Source organism: Lycorma delicatula, chromosome 3, assembly GCF_047948215.1.
Source record: "Lycorma delicatula isolate Av1 chromosome 3, ASM4794821v1, whole genome shotgun sequence".
NCBI classification, from domain to species: domain Eukaryota; kingdom Metazoa; phylum Arthropoda; class Insecta; order Hemiptera; family Fulgoridae; genus Lycorma; species Lycorma delicatula.
The window spans coordinates 216922144-216940099 of NC_134457.1; the positions used below are offsets into that span (position 1 = coordinate 216922144).

Here is a 17956-nt window from a genome sequence, read left to right on the forward strand (position 1 = left end):
GATTTACATATCAGACCTTTGTTCCGGATTACGTCAATGTCGCATCGTTTGCAGACGACACAGCAACCTTAATTGATGATGAAGATCCGAATCAAGTCTCTGCTCAATTACAATTAGCGTTAGACGAGATCGGCGCTTGGCTGATGAAAAGAGATGGGGTGTGATTGTCACGCGTTCAGCTGAATCGTATCTACATTTCTCACACGAATCGGGTACGGTACTTGGCCTACACTTAGATCGTCGCCTGATGTGGAAGGAGGGTACGTAGTTGAAAATAGGAAGTAGTTAACTAAATATATCGAATTAAACCGGTTTGTCGGGTAGAAAATCACAGTAACCTTTATCTAATAAACTTTTGATCTACAGAGTTATCCTTAAATCTATTTGGACGTGTAGGATCCAGTTCCTCTGGGGTAACGAGTAACAGTAATATTGAAATAATTCAAAGTTTCCAAGGTAAATTGGTGCGGCCTGACAGAAGCGCCGTCTTTTGTTAGAGGTAGAGAAATTTATGACTATCTAGGATTACTTTCTGTTTACGAGCAGATCTAAAAATTTAGCTCCTCTGCACAAACAGAGGTTCAACAAACATGTAAATTATCTGGCAGTAAATCTACTGGAAAACAGCGATGACATCAGGCGACTAAAACGTTTTCCATGTGCTGGACTTAGGAGATGTAACGAGGGGAGTGGCCAGAGATGGAACTGGGAGTAATCGGAACACAGGGCGGTTCTGTCACTGTGTTGTGAACCTTAATTTGATAAGTCTCCAAATTACAGCTAATTCTATTACCGAAGAATATTTGTTTTATTTAGAGTGTGGTTTTCATACATTGGTACTAATGACATTGCTTTTATTTTTATTTTCTTCTTTTCTACCTACGATTTATTTCAAGTGCTATGTTAAGTATTGAACATTACTTGGACAAATGCTTTTTCTATATATGCGGTGTTGTACCTTTGTTTGGTTTAATGAAGGGATTCGTCGGGATCTCAAATTTACTTATCGTCCCCTGTGAGGTACCGATTGTAAATGCTAACAGTCGACAAAAAATAATTTCCATCGTGAATTTAAAAACAGTTTTTGTTATTCTGAAGCCTTAATTTTTGTACGTTGAATAGAATTAGTTACACTAGTGTTGTTGATTATTTTGTAGACAAATTTCCGTTTTCGATTCAATTGCGAGACTTTTTCATTAAAACTCGATTCAAAATTTTTAATGAAAGATTACATTGTTTATTTATGCAATTGAGATACTTTCCTTTTTATGGAATTTTATATAACTTGATTTTATTATTATAATCAAATAATTTTCATTCAAAAATTTAAGGAAATTATTTGAAAATTTTAAAATAAAAGAGGTAGTACGAATTCTCTCATTCAAGTTAGCCTTATGTCAGTCTTAACGGACTTAAAGCCTTAGCAATCTCTTAACAATGTATTTGTAGGTATTCCCATATTTTAAATAAAGATGCAATTAAAGTATGTAAAGTAGAATGAGTTAAAAAAAAATTAAAAACTTAAAATTTAATTCTAATCCTCGAAAATTAAACTTTTGATCTCGGCGCCAGATTAAGGATTAATTAGTTGTTTGTAATTTGGTTCCGATTTAAAAAAAACCTGTTGAATTAATAATTAAAAACTATTATTTTTATAATATAGTTTTAAAAAAATTAGTACTCTATTTTTATTTTTCTTAAATTTTGTAATGCATTTGCGATTTATATTTTTAAATTTATAGAAAAAAAAAACACTTCCAAGAAATTTTAAAATGAAATGATGCACAATTCTTGCTAATTACTTCTTCTAGAAAACAACTGTATAAATGAGTGTAAGATATAATAATATTAAATATTTTGTATATTATAATTTAAATAAAAGAAATTGTTTAAAAGTAGGGTAGATGTTTTTAATTTTTTCTTTCTTTCCAGTAGACGGTAAAATAAAAATCTTGAAAATCACAAGTGTTTTAGAATATTATTGTTTTCAATCTGATAACTCTGTTGGAATGAATAAAATAGGGAAGGGATGAGAATTTTTACGTTTACAGAAAAATTATTTTATATAAAATGAAAATCTTCAGACAATGCAAAGGATTATACATTTATTATTCTTTTTTATTTTTTGGTTACTTTGATAAAATTATTTTTTAAGATAAAAATAATTGGTTTATGTTTTATTCATTTTTTTTATTGAAATTAATTTATTTTCGTGGTTGTAATATTTCCAAGTTCTAAAATATATTTTTTTTTAAATTTGATTTCAGGATGAATCGAGGACTTCTAACAACAATAAAACACCAGAGAAGAAACGATGGATTCATGACCCCAACAGTAAGTCTTTATCTAAGTTAATCGTTTATTTCCTTCAGTTTTGAATGAAATAATTTCATTGTTATTCACCTGAAATAATCTCGTAACTACTTATTTATTTTATGAAGCAGCTTATGACTATTATTATTTCATTTACAATTTATTTGTTTTTTATTATTTTTGTTCAGTTAAACGTTCTTACGAGTAGGTTAGTTACATGTATCATGGATTATCAATACTGTTTGTGCCATTTTTATTCCGTTTATTATTATATGAAAGTGAGCAAGCGGGTTCAAACCCCGAAATCCTTAGCCACAAAGCTTGCATTCTCGATGAAACTAACCTGTATGTTTATAATGTAAGCCAACACTTTCCTAGCTAGATTATAAATATCTACACTATTCAAATTACAGACCGTGAAGATGTAGAAAGTTTTTTTTTTTTTTTTTAATAACTACGAATACTTTTGTTATGTTGTTTTACAATCTAAAGATTGGGAGAGACTTCAGGCAGAATGTGACGTTCACTATCGGTTCAGAATAGATCGGTATTGAACGGATATTAATTGAATGATACAAAACTAGATGAAAATTATTTCAGTTAGCATTTTTTATCCGATCGGTTCAATGTGTTTGAAACTACTTGAGCGGATTTCAAGCATTCATATTATATTCCGATACAGTATATGCCGTGGCATTATCGACAAGGAGAGAGTTTTTAATATAATCCGGTGCGTCATTAATTTTTTTGTAGGCATAGCGCCAACCAATACTACTAGCATTTTAAGATCAGCTTAAATTAAATCGAAATTGAATGCTACAAAGATCACCTGATTATTATTAGTGTAGATAAATATACGTTTAATTGTACATCTTATTTCTTTTCGTGGATTAACTGGTAATAATATAGACAAAAGGTTTTTTTTTTTTATGAACTGTGATATTTACTTAGTGTGATTTAAGGGTTAGAGGTTGTTAAACTGGAGAACACACACCTGTTCAGTAACAATAAATCCGTCCTACCATTACCCCTCCGTAGGGGTGGATCTTCCATTCCATTTCATTTTCATAGAAGTAAACCGTTTAATCATCGATACTTTTTTTATACCATCCTTTCACTCTACATCAATGTTTCTTAAGATACGGAATGAGTCACAGTTTCAATAGCAGATGCAGTATAATGACTTAGTAGAATGATTGAAGTGCACATCAAATAAAAGTTTCAGAGATTCGTAGAAATGAGAACTCTGGTTTTTCAGAGATTTTCCTCACGGATTTTTTCTAGGGTTTTCTCCACTACACGTGATCTGCTGCTTCACTAAAGACTCATATTCGTATAATGCTTAAATACAGATACAATGTTAATCCTTAATTTTAGTTAACATATTTACAAATTAATTGTAGTGTTTGTAATGATTCTATCCAAATTCGTTTCTCAAAATTAATTTCTAATCATGATAGACGTTAGATATCTAATCTCGCTCAAAATCTTCTAAAAAAAAAATAAAACTATATTTTCCAGCCATCCGTTTAATCTGTTTACTCAACCCACATTACTTTTCTGAAGGTGCTATTAAATTTTTCTAGGAAGCTTTCCCATTCGATAAGTTTACAAACATATATAGTATCTTACTTTTACAGTTTTATATTGTTCGTATATGCGAAGATTTAAAGTAAAATCAAATACAAAAAAATAATAATCATTAAAAACCTATAAAAATAATACAGTCGAACCTCTGTATAAGAAATTGAGAATCCCGGGGGAAAACTCGTTAAATAGAGGTGCTTCGGAAAAATTGCTGAATAGTAGAGGGAGTATGTTGTTTTCTAAGAATTCTATTTATTATGTCTACATACTTTAGATAAACGTCTCGTTTAGATAAATAAATAAAAGTTTGCACAGTAATTTTAGTGCTGCGTTAATTGGTTTCGGAAAATTCCGCTATTTTAATGTATATGCAAACAGTAATTGCAGAACAGTTTAAATATTTTGTTAGAATTTTACTGTTAGTGGGTTAAAAGAGAATTTTGGAAATTTTCGCTTTACCAGTTCAATATAAACAACCTATCATTCTTGACTGTTATCAAAGATATATTATGTGTTTGTATACAGGTACAATTTTAGGTACGGAAATCAAAAGAATACCTACCTTAAACTCACAGAGATGTCCAAAATACAAAATTTAATGTCATTATTTTTAAAAACATTCCGTAAAAATTACTTTTATGTTACTACATACCGTATTATGTTAATATGCAGTCATCGTTTCATTATATTGAGGTATGAATATGGTTAATTGGTAAAATCGAGGTTTTCGTTATATCGAGGTTCGTTTTATAGAGGTCGACTGTAATAAATACTGCAGAATCAAAATACATAATGACATTAAATATTCATGACCGATTTCTATAAGGAATTTCAAAGGTTTAAAATAAAGATCTTTTTGAAATTGACACTTATGTTCGTCTAATACTTTATTTATTTTACTCGTATTACTTTATTTAGTTAAATATTCTGCGTTTTGCCAAAAGTTAAGTGTTAATTTTAATTTTGAAAGATTACTTATTGAAGTTAGATTTCTCTATTTAAATTTATAATATTTCACAGAAGTTAGTTATCCGTTGGTAATGTTACTTCTTGTAATTTAAAATGAAGTTTGGAGCGAAGTTTAATGTTTCTTTTAAGGTGACAACGTTTCTCTTTTCTCCTACCGAATAATTTTAAGAGAAGAAACACTTCCTCAACACATATTATAAAGTTCTGATGTAAAGTAACCAGAAAATTAAACTTAGGAAGATTACTAGAGGAGGATTATTTTGTTACTAATGTCTGTTTTACACCTTTGCTTATTTAACGTGTGTGATTTTAATTTATTTATTACTTTAATTGAAATGCAGATTATTTTTTAGTTGATTGTTATTAACACGCGATCGGTTTACATTTAAACGAGTAATTAGGTTTTCTCATTTATTTACCACCAGCATTAAAAATACATGTTTAATTATAAATAGTTGATGCGTGCAGTTATATAAAGCTTTTATGTATAAATGTAACTTAGTAATTTTATTGTTTAAAGTTCTTTATAAAATTATTTCGCACTTAAGTCGTAATTTCAAAAGAACGTGAGTTTATGGTTGAAATTTAAAATTTAAATGATAGAAAGGAATTTTTGTATTTTTTAATTTTATCTTTATTTCTCAATTTAGACCAAATTTAAGCATTTGTTTTACTTCGTGAAAAACCTTGTATATGATTAAAATGAACGTAATTTGCAATAGTAAAATTATAACAAGAATACCTGTGTTCCCCAGTATACCAAAACGTATTACGTACGAACTAAGCTCGATGTTTATGAGGTGACTATATATACCCTATTTCTAAAAAGATTATTGAGATTACCAAAAAATTTTAATTTTAGTTGTTAAAATTATAATAAAATGTACAATTTAAATGTATAATGTACAATTTAAATTGCTGCTGCATATAGAAATCGACCATCATGAGTGTATTTTAAATACTCAAACGGAAGTTAAAACTTAGTTTTATTCTAATATTAATAATCTGTATATTTAAATGTTATTACTTTTTTAAATAAATAATCTCTTAATGAGATTATAAAACGTTGAAATTACGGTACAAGTGAAAAAAAGGTGAGTTTTTACGTGTAATTTGCCGAAATTCCTGTAGGTGTTCTTCAAATAAATTAAAACTCTCAAGAATAACACGACAATGAAAAGAGCAGATTTGAGTATGGTATAAAATTCAACATTTTTCCATTAAGTCGTTTGTATAATATAATTTTTTTAAAATAAGCTTACAATTTCGTAATAAATACTAATAGCTAATTTTTTTTCTTTTTTATTAAAATTGCTATATTATTTCGGTATAATTGATTTAACATGCATTTGATTCTTTTGTTCCACCCGCTTGGGAATTTTTCCATTAATGCATTCCTTTGGATTGGCCGCGGTTAACAGTAGTGCCAAATTTTTTTCACAATTTTTTTTCCCATAAATAATTGTTAAATTTTTCAGTTTTGCTTCTACTTCGAATTCTTTTGAACGTTATTATTTATATCTAAATATTCTTTCATACTCAAAGATTTCAATCGACAAAGTCCCGACCCACGTTTTAAGTGTATTTTTTTATTTTTTTTAATATATTTATTGCTAATGTTTTTTTGAATCGCTATGTTCAAATTTCTATTTTCATAGAATACATTGTGACGCTCCCATATGGGAAGGGAGAATTTCTCGAAATTTACAAAATTTAGAATATTTTAAAAATATACATGTTTTTTATTTAATATATTTTTTCTTTCCGAACATTTTCTCAGAATGCATTTTTAAATTTATTCTGAACCGTTTAGTAATTTTTTTGGTAAAAATACATAATTGTGTTTTCCAACATTAATCTTATCTTGAGAGTTTTAGAAAATTAATCGCGGAATACTCGTATGTGCACAAATTGCATGTTATATTTGCTGAATAAAGCTTCCGGTCGCCTGTTTCAAACATATTTCTTCTATCTTGAACCGGTTTATTTTATATCCAGCTTTTTTATCGGTATCGCAGAACAGTCTCGCTTATGAATCATTTTTCTTTAGGAGGCGTCTTTTTTATGAACATCACATACGTATAAGGAAATATGAATTATTTTATTTTCAGGTAGATTATTAGCGGGAGAAAAATTAATGAACTATGGCCAGTAACGTTTACAATACCTCAAATATTTGTATGGTAAAATTTTTAAATAACTATATCGCCAGTAAAAAGACTTAACTGTCGAAGCGATTGATTGTAATACTAATAACAGTAATAATAGTAATATTGTTACTGGTAATACTGTTGTTTCTAAGAAGCATGCATTCATATTTAATCAATGTCTCATTTTAATTTTCATGTAATAATTGCTTACCCATATTTATTCTTTTTTTTTTCTTAATTTATTTATTATTATATTTACTTTTATTCTAAATATTTACTAATTTTAAGTATTATTACGGACTACGACCAAAACAAACGTTTTTGTTTTCATTAGGTTTTTTGCACTATTCTATTTTGATTATGATTTTCTACTGTTTTCTGTAATCTTTCAGAAAAATGGTGAATTAGTATAAATCTCTATAACGTATATGATGTATGTAGTGTACTATTTTTACATTCCGAATTTGAATATTATTATTTTCTAACCTAATGTTAAAATTCTATTGTTTTTTTTTTTTAATTAAAAAACAAATTTATTAATGATATTAAATATAACAATATTGTTCCTAATATGATTTAATATAACCGGATGATAAGATTTTGGTTCAACGATCTCAATAAATTTATTGGCTAATATTGGGTCATGTGTACGAAACAGCAAAGTTTGAGATCACAAATCAATTGTAAGTAGTAGTTTTATAAAACAGGCACGGCATTTTAAGTGCCACTATAACGTTTTATACCGATATATATTGGTTACAGAAAAACATAAAACAGTGATCGTTATTAAAAGCGGTGCTGTTCAAACAGCAATACAGATCTTTATTTTCTTATGTATAAATAACAACTATGATTATCCATAATAAAATATACCTTTTTCTATAAAAAAATGAAAGTAAATACTGATGTCAGACGTAGCAATCCTTACAGACAGTATTGTTATTTCTTTTTTTCTACTATATCGTTATATGAAAATGTTGAATCTTTATTATTTAAATAATATAAAATTCAATACCATGTTATTATCCAGAATTAATTGCTTACTGCAGGTATACGAGGTGTGTGAGAAAAGTAATGAGACTGACTTTTTACTTACCAAAGTTTTTATTTTTTTCAAACAACAATATTATCTCCTTCAAAGTAGTTCCTTTGGGCAGCTATACACCGGCGGAGTCGTTATTCCTACTGGTAGCAGCGCTGGAAGGCTTCAACTGGTAGGGATTTTAACTGGTCGGTCACAGTCTTTTGAATGTTCTCCAGAGATCCAAAATGATGTCCTTTTAAGACATGTTTCAAGTTCGGGAAAAGGAGAAAGTCACAAGGAATCTAATCGGGCAAGTGAATAGGAGGGTTGAGTAACCGTAGGAATGGGTTTTGAGGTAAAAAATTCCCTGATGGAAATGGCCGTGTGACACGGGATATTGTCATGATGAAGCATCCACATGTCTGCAATGTCTGGTCTCACGCAAATCACTCTTTCCTGAGCTTTTCAAGGACACCTCTTTGTAAAAAACTTGGTTGACAGTTTGTCCTGGAGGAAGAAATTCTTTATGCACGATAACGCTACTGTCAAAAAAGCAAATCGGCACGGTTTTGATCTTTGATTTGCTCATTCGACATTTTTTTGGTCGAGGAGATGACGGAGTGTGCCACCCTTCGCTTTGCCGCTTTGTTTCAGGATCGTACTCAAATATCCAGGATTCATCACCAGGATTGATCACACGATTGAAGAATTCTTGGTCGTTGTCAATCCTCTCAAGAAGATCAACGCACACGTTTCTTCGATTGCCCATCTGTTCCGTTGTGAGGTTTTCGGCACCAATTTCGCACAAACCTTTGACATGTCCAAATCGTCTGTCAGAATTTGATATACGGTGAAATCGTTTAAATTTAACTGTTCACTCACTCATCATCGTTATTGTTAAACGACTTCTGATCTCACAAGAACCCTCACACGCCCAACGTTTTCGTCAGATTTTGAACTTGAAGGTCTTCCTGAACGAGGTTGATTTTCAACGTGTTCTCGGCCTTCCAAAAATGATTTGTGCCTGCGGAGAACTTGTGCTCTTGATAAGCAATGTTCCCCATACGCCTGTTTCAGCTTTTCAAAGGTCACACTCGCGGATTCCCCAATTTTAACACAAAACTTGATTGCACAACGTTGCTCTAAATTCCGATGCTCCATTTTCGTAACACACAACAAAAATACGACTTCACTGATGGCGCTGTCAAAAATAATGTGTTAGCTGAACGGAGTTGAAACTCGTACTGAGCATGTAGAAGGGATGACCAAACCGGTCTAACACAGACCGGTAGACACAGCGTTACCAGATCGCTCGCAGTGTTACCAATCTCATTACTTTTTTCACACACCTCGTATGCTTTGCGATCAAGAAAACGGTGTAACTCTGATCCGCTATAACTTTTGGTCGAATTTACTGATTTCAATATGGTCTTTTTGAAATTATTCTGTATCTTTTAAGGAACACCAGATGTTTGACTGCCCTGCTCTTGGAAGGTCCAGAGATCGGACCACCCTGGAACTTAGTCAAGTTTGTGCCACTCACAAAATTTGCTACTTGGAAGCGGCGAGTCAATGTGGCGAAAGTCGCATTGTCGGACCATGTGGGAGTTCCTAGATGCGGCTGTTTTGTTCGACCGACATCAGTAGTTTACCTAAGGGAAATGACTCCTACCGCACTGCTGTGTGAAGCTAACCTAGAGATATATTTGGCTGACCACCAGCCAATTTGGGCTCCAAGCGCTTTAATATGGTGGACAGGTACTTGCTGGCATTCAGCGGCTTAGGCGTGGCAGCCAGTTGCTGTCTAGACGAAATAAATTTTAATTTATGGTGTCATATATTTTAAGTATTTGACGGGATGCGCCTACCCATTTCAGCAAATATATGACAAGTGAGCGGTTGGGACACGTAAGCCCATGGTGTATGGAACTACGCTTAGTCCGCTCACACTTTTAGGTAAGCTCTAGGAACTATTTAGGATACTGGTCCCTAAATTGTTCGAGGCTCAGTAGCAGTTTGTGGCACAGACATTCGCTTTAGGGCGACCGAATGGGGTGGTGGTGGTGTGAGAAATGCCAAGCAAACCAATATCCCTTAAGGGAAGATCTTTAGCATTTTAAATACCCAAAATTACTTGCATATTATGAATTAGGTTTTTTACATGAAACAGAACGATATACGCAAACATATCGCAGGGTTGGTCGTTGGCAACAAACTTTATTTCGGTTATACGTGGAACTAAGTTATTTATATAACAAAATGTTTCTTGAGTGGTTGTTGATATTTTGCATTTTTTTTTTTTTTGCTTTACAAGCCACCCTGTTTTTTAGTTGACGAGTTTCAAGCTTAACTAATTCTAAAACATTAATTTTGGTGTTGTTTTATTCCGTTATTTATTCTCTGACTTTTTATATTTTCTCATTCAGTTACTCAATTTTTATAAAACTAATAATTTTCGACTGAGTTTTTATAAAACAAATAATTTTTGGCTACTTTCTAACCTCTTAGATTTTACCCCGCGTAAAAGACAATAAAAATCGTATTAAATTTTTTCTTTCTTAACTTATCTTCTTATTATCTTTGCCAAATTTGGGTGGATTTGGATTTTGGACTAATAGTTTTCAAGTTATCAGCCATTCTCCAAATAATACTTAGTACACTAAGAAATTATTATTATCAAGAATAAAATATAATAAATTGGCACACTTGTTTTGAAAAGCTAAAATTACGTATAGCAATTAAAGGAAATCAATACAACGGAAAGATAAATACACTTTTATTCTGTGTTGTTTTTTTTATTTTATGAAGGGAAATCTGAGTTACGTAATTAATTTGCATAAGTTAGCATGAAAAATGGTTGGAAAATAAAAGTAAGACCACCCTCCATTTTATTGATATTGTGAAGTAAATTGTTAAGTGTCAAACTCATCAAAATGAGTTTTAATGTTATTAATGTAAAAACTGATTGATTATATGATTATTTCAAACATCTATGAATAAATGGTAGTGACTCTGCCTTTCATTCGAAAAGTTCTGGGATTGGCATTTCTTTACACGTTAAGAATCTGATTTCTCATTATAAAAAAAAAAAAAAAATTGAAGCTGAAACTGCGTGTAGTTAGGTGCTGGTTAAAGAATAAATAAATTTTAGTATTGTGATATGTCTTACTATTTATAGATGATAAATAGCAAATATAAAGATAAATTCACATATTGTGTTTCTACTTGACTGAATACATTTCTCTACAGGTGTACTTACTATTTCTTATTTCTTACTGACTAATCGTACATTCTATTTGGCAGTTATATAGACCAAATAATATTTCTTAAAATCAACTTAAATAGTTTTTTCTTTAAAAATTCTATATTTTTATAAAGTACTCAAGTAATTTATATATATATATATATATATAATTTATAAAACTTAGTGCTACCTTTAAATATACTAACTTTATATATAAATATAAAACATTCTATTTATTTAAATTATTACTGGTTCTTTAATGGAAAGGGTAAAATGTTTAAATAAATTCTTAAAGATAAAAGTAAATGCATCTATTTTTTTTTTTAAACCAAAATTGTTTGGATTGTGGTGACGTCAGTTATAACCCGTTGGCAGAAATGAACTAAATAGCTAGTTTTTATACAGTTCATAATTTTAATAAAACGCTTTACTTGCAACTTTTCATTTATACTGTCTCTATGAAATTTAATTTGGCAAGATATCATACATTACCCTTAGTCACACTGTTTTGCATACGTGCGAACGCGCGCACACATCCTATATGTTCAACATTTACGCCAGGATGTCATTCATTCAAAGCATCTACTTTACCGATAAAATATTTTTATCTTTCCCTTTTTTCTACGTTACCGTACTTCTGTTGTTTCAGAGTGATCTAGAAATTCCAGTTCATACCAAATAAGAAGAAAAGAAAATCCGATTTTCACAATAGTATTGTTATTTAGGATATCCTTTATTGTGAAGAAATTTCTTTATCATTTTATATTAAAAAAAAATCAATTCATTATTTTATACATCTTCTGAATAATAATATATAATTTTATTATTAACTTTATCAGATAATGAATTTTTCCAAATGAGTGGAGGGAGGTGCGCTCCAAATGCGCTCGTGTTCAAAGCATTGATTCCTGTAGAAAATTAAAAAATAATTTTCTGTCTTTTACTATTATCCCATGAATTCTTTTAACTATTATTCATTGTAAACTTTTTTTAGGTAAGTCTACAGTATACTGAGTCGCTTTTTTTTATTCATTTTGCAATACGTATCTACGTGATGAACAGAGTAAAGGGGGTCGGTCAGATGTTAGATTAATATCACTTGTATTTTGATGGGTTTTATGTGAACATACTAGAGTAAATAAAACGGCTGTAGGAAACCCCATTTAATTCGTTACTTTCAATAGTAAATCTGGCATTGTATATTTGTGTTGTCACTCTCACACGTGACTTGTGTCTCAGGTATGATAATGTCACCTAACGTAGATCCAAACAGTTAATTAACTTATTCCTTTAATTTTTTTTATATTAAGTTACCTTCTTAAGCTATATTATGTAGTTTTAATAACCACTTACCTTGATTGTATGCGGTAAGTTTGTATTTTTAATTTATTATATGATTTCTGCAGGAAAGGAGAAAAATTCACGTTTTAAATTGGAAATAAATGTAACAAAATAAATACCTTTTCAGAGAACGTTAAGGCTAGATTTTTTTTGAGTGGAATGGGATTTATAATTTGTATGAGTGACTTACGACACATCAGGTCACCTGCAGCCATTATGATAGTCACTTAACTTATGTAAAATTTTATAAAGAATTAGAAGTGTGGTAATAAAATAATTGGGCATTGTATTTTTTCATAGCTTGAATTCCACTCTGTAGAAGTGGATTTGAGAAAAACTTTAAATATGCTATTTATAATGGGCGTTTTTTTTTAGAGTAATTGAGCTTTGAATTGAAATAAAACACATAAAAAGGTAAGTTTGAAGCCGATTTTGTTTTTATCTGAAAGATAACTTTCTGACATTTAAGTTTTGAAAATAATTCCCGGCATATGTCCACCACGACTAGGTTTGATTAACTGGATTCGATCAGTCTAATTTTGAACCACTTTTTCAAATAATTGGAGACGTGCTTCGTTAATTACACGAGTTATGTTTGCTTCCAAAGCGTCAATTGTTGCTGGTTTATTAGCATAAACCAGAGACGCCACATATCCCCAGAGAAAATAATCCACTGGAGTTAGGTCACATGATCTTGGAGGCCGATTCACTGGACCATTTCGTGAAATAATTTGTCGTTAAATTGTTGTTTCAATAGATCGATTGTTTCGGTAGCAGTATGAGGTGTGGCACCATCCTGTTGAAACCAGAACTTTTGCAGGTCGATGTTGTACAAATTTTAAACAAGTAATCACTGATCACTGATCTCAAAAAAAACGATCACCATTGACAGTAACATGCCCTCCGGCCTCATTTTTAAAGAAATAAGAATCGACGATGCCTCCAGCATGTAACCCACACCATACAGTGCATTTTCAGGATGCAATGAAGACTCGTAAATTTCCTGAGGATTGGTCTTATTCCACATACGGTAATTGTGCTTGTTGACATAACCTTTAACAAGAAATGATTTCGTCGCTATTCACCAAACAAACGAAGCTTATGTCTTGCGGTTTCAGTTCTTGAACCTATCGCACCTTGTACGGGTGTAGACCAAAACTTTACGTAAAGTTTTTCATGTAGTGGATGGACAAAGTCCAAGTCGTTGAGAACGGCGTAGAATAGGCGCATTCGAATCTTCTTCAACACTATCACTGACAGCACCGATATTTTCGTCTGTACGTACAGCTCTTTGTCTTGTTGGTTTCTCATTGAGTAGAGTAAATGTTTTTCGAAATTTATAAATAGTTAAACGAGTAAGTTTCTCTGATGCACGATTATGTGCACCATAAAAATTACTAAGTGCTCTTTACGTTTGGCGAAGAGAACATTGATTTTGGAAATATATTTCCATAATTTGTAAACATTGTCGCGGCATCAGTTTTTTCATGATCATTTGCAAATGCTCACTGATCTGAAATGACAAAACAAAAAAATGACTCAAATCAAAAGTTCTATCACTCTAAAAAAAAAAAAAACACCCTTTAATTAGTTTTAATTATTTACATGAATTTATTTTGTATTTAAAAAATTGTTATATTGAATTTATTGAATTTAGAGATGTATAATAACGAAATATAAGCAATAAATAAACTAGAAGATAAAATATAATGCCTTTGAAAAATGATATTTGGAAATTTAAGTAGGTTTAAAAAGTTCGAAGTGAAGAAATTTAAAAACTAACCGAATATAAAGAAAGAATGTGCACGAAGGTTAGAATACATAAGGTAAATAATAATAATATGTCAGTTACTAATTTATTATAATAATAATTGATTAAAATATTATTAATAAGTAATTGATTAACTTTTATCTGTTAGTAGCTAATAAAAGCATTACAAAAACGTAATCAAATAAAAAAAATTTAATTACATTATAAGAAAATAAACAAAACGGCGCAAAATTCATATTAAAAAAGTAAACAGGAAAACTAACGTATAATTGAAAGGCTGAAAGGAATTTTATTTTATATTTCGTAAAATATATTACTACACATTTGGAAACATTAATTTAACTGGATTATGAAGCCTTCAGTATGGGAATTACAGAAGCGTGCAACTGAAACTGAGAAGAATATAAAACTTTTAGCAATATTCGGCGAGATGAAATCTGGAAGTAGTCTCTGAGAACTGTGGTATTCTGGAATTGAATCTATAACAAAAAATCTGATCTGGACACCACATGACTTCCTTGTACGCCTATGAAATTGCATATACACATTTTTTAAAATGAAAAGTACGTAAAATTTTATTTCATTAAAAACCTCTGATATTTTTTCATTTTTTCTTTAAATTGCTATTATTGAATTATTATTTATCGTAAATTTTTTTTGCAATCGGGTGTTAATAATCATTAAGAAATCAATATATTTAAATTTAAAAAAAAAAAAGTTAAAAAAAGGAGATGAAGTAGAATTCTAACCGATGTGCCTTCTCCTTGCAAGATCCAAATATTTCATTAATTAAAATTTATTTGGCTATAACTCTGGAACCTATGAAAATAAGTACCACATATGATATATCGTTGAAAAGTTCTCAGTGAGAGCTTATTACTGCAATTAAGAAAAGTCCAAAATCTAATTCTTTTTTATTTCGGGGTTCTTTGGATATTTTTGGTCCAGTCGATTGCAGTCAAAAGGAGAAGTGTACAACTAGATGTTGCAGGAGTCCTAAATTCAAAATTTCAACATCCTACGGCTAATAATTTTAGAGTTATGCGAGATACATACGTACGTACAGATGTCACGCCGAAACTAGTCAAAGTGAAATCAGGGATGGTCAAAACCCACCGGGTTGGTCTAGTGGTTAACGCGTCTTCCCAAATCAGCTGATTTGGAAGTCGAGAGTTACAGCGTTCAAGTCCTAGTAAAGTTATTTTTACACGGATTTGAATACTAAATCGTGGATACCGGTGTTCTTTGGTGGTTGGGTTTCAATTAACCACACATCTCAGGAATGGTCAAACTGAGAATGTACAAAACTACACTTCATTTACACTCATACATATCATCCTCATTCATCCTCTGAAGATTTATCTAAACGGTAGTTACCGGGGGCTAAACAGGAAAAGAAATGGATGGTCAAAATGGATATTTCCGTTGAAATCTGAAACCGAAATTTTTCCCAATCACAATACCTCGTGCAAGGAAGTAAAAATGTTGAACTTCTAACAATGATTTCTAACGTTAGCACGTACAGGATGTTAATATTATTGAATTATATATTCGCGAATAAAATTGTAATACTCCTGTACAGGAGTATTACAATTACTATATATATAAAGTATTTACAGATTCTATAGGTATAGCTATCTATAGAATCTATCGGTATTAGAAACACGCTATCAGAAATTCGTACAGTTTCTACATTTTCTTACTTATTTCGCAATAAATATTGATATTGCTTATCTCCAATCTATTACTATTATTTTTGGCCGTAAGAAAAATATTAGATATATCGAAAATTATGTTGAACAAGAAATAGATCAACATTTTATGGTAAGATTAATTTCAGTAACTTGCATTCACCAATTTTATTCGTTTGTAAATACTGAAAGAAATCTCTATCAAGTAGGTTTGACACTGAGGTGTACTTGAAATGTTAAAATTTAAAAGTTTTTGAACTATAGCTGCATGCTAAAAGAATAAATTATCCTGGCAGTAGCTAAGTGTTAGGTAAACCAGCTTTGAAACAATATGTTTTATTAAAAAGATTTAGACAGCAATTTAAGTATATATAAATTTATTTATTTGTTTTATATTTGTTATTTAAATGTTATTTCCGAGCATAAAAAAACAGAATTCTTTAAAGTATACTAGAACAACAAAATTTAATGTTAATTTTTCGTTTTTTCAAGATTTAAGATTATATTGTGAGAAAAATGAAATGTGTTCAGTAGCTTTTGTAAAATTCTACGATGTTGGAATAGCAAAAAAAAACCTTTCTGGGTCATAATAATAATAATAATAATAATAATAATAATAATAATAATGCTACGTTTCTACTGAATTAACGGTGAGTTTGCATGACTTAAGTTGATACCGTATGCGGACTGTAAATTACAATAAAATTAGCATTAAATGTTTCATGTTCTTTTTCTAAATTAATTTTTGTTTTAAATACTAATATATATTTTTTTTAACCGTTTGATTCTTTTAATTCTCTTTTAAATTCGGTGGTTGAAGTGGAGTTGATAGATTTTTTTCAAATTTATTTCGCCTTACTATTATTTTTTATCATATTTTTAAATAAAAATTCTGTATGAAAAAAATTTGTAAATAAAAATCTGATTTGTGTTGAAGTCTCTTTAAGATTTCTCATTTTTACTTCCATAACTATTACAGTATAAAATACTTGTTTACTGTAAACTATTACAATGAATTAAACTTTTGATATCTGTTTTTTTTTGCATTTTCTGACATTTATATTTCCTTGGGTCAAAAAAAGGGAGTAGAATAATATATATATAATGGATTTGAATAAAAAGATATTAGAATAAATAATACATGCTATTTTGTATAATCGGATGTGTTTCATGTATATGTATCTTGGCATTATTTTTATGCACATCTTTAGAATGGGTGAATGTATAATCATAAAATTTTGTTTGGTATCACAGTTTATACATTTAAAAGAAAATTGATAGGGAATTGGGATAGTTCCTCTTTAGATGTGCTATTTTCTTATTTCTATGAATTATTATACGTAAAAATTTATCTATAAATGGCTGTCAAGAAACTTGGTTACATAAATCAAAATAAGATGCCATAAATTTTAACATATAAGTTGACCCGGAAGATAAATTGAATTTATTTTAGAAAGGGATTTGGCACGCTAAAGAGAGAGAGAGAGAGAGAGAGTCATCGTATAAATCGAATTTTATTCTCAGTGTCGGTTGTGCTGATAAATACTAGTAAAGTATATTACTAGTATTATACTTCCTTGGTGGAGTGGTGGCATCTTTGCCACTCATCCGGAAGATTCTGGGTTAGAATATCAGTCAGGCTTAGTATTTTTAACACTAAATTTGTTTATCAAAACTTAAAACTTAATTAAAAAATAACTTTAAAAGAGATCGATTTTACGTCTTTGTTTTCAAATAACAAACGATTTTAAGTTGTAATTAGAAAAAGAATGCCATTTTTTTTATTCCCTGAGAAATGTAATGGTAATTGTTATATTTGAATTGGTAAACAAAATATTATAATTTTTTTTTAATACTTTGCTATCT

General features: G+C 30.0%; 1 protein-coding gene across 3 annotated transcripts in view; it reads left to right on the forward strand.

The window, feature by feature from the left end:
* Positions 1–17956, forward strand: part of Cow (Proteoglycan Cow) — a 746474-nt gene that overhangs the window by 496559 nt on the left and 231959 nt on the right. For all 3 annotated transcript variants that reach the window (XM_075361499.1, XM_075361500.1, XM_075361502.1), the window contains exon 2: positions 2268–2334. In XM_075361499.1, the coding sequence (XP_075217614.1) occupies positions 2268–2334 (67 nt within the window). The remainder of the gene's footprint in view (positions 1–2267; positions 2335–17956) is intronic.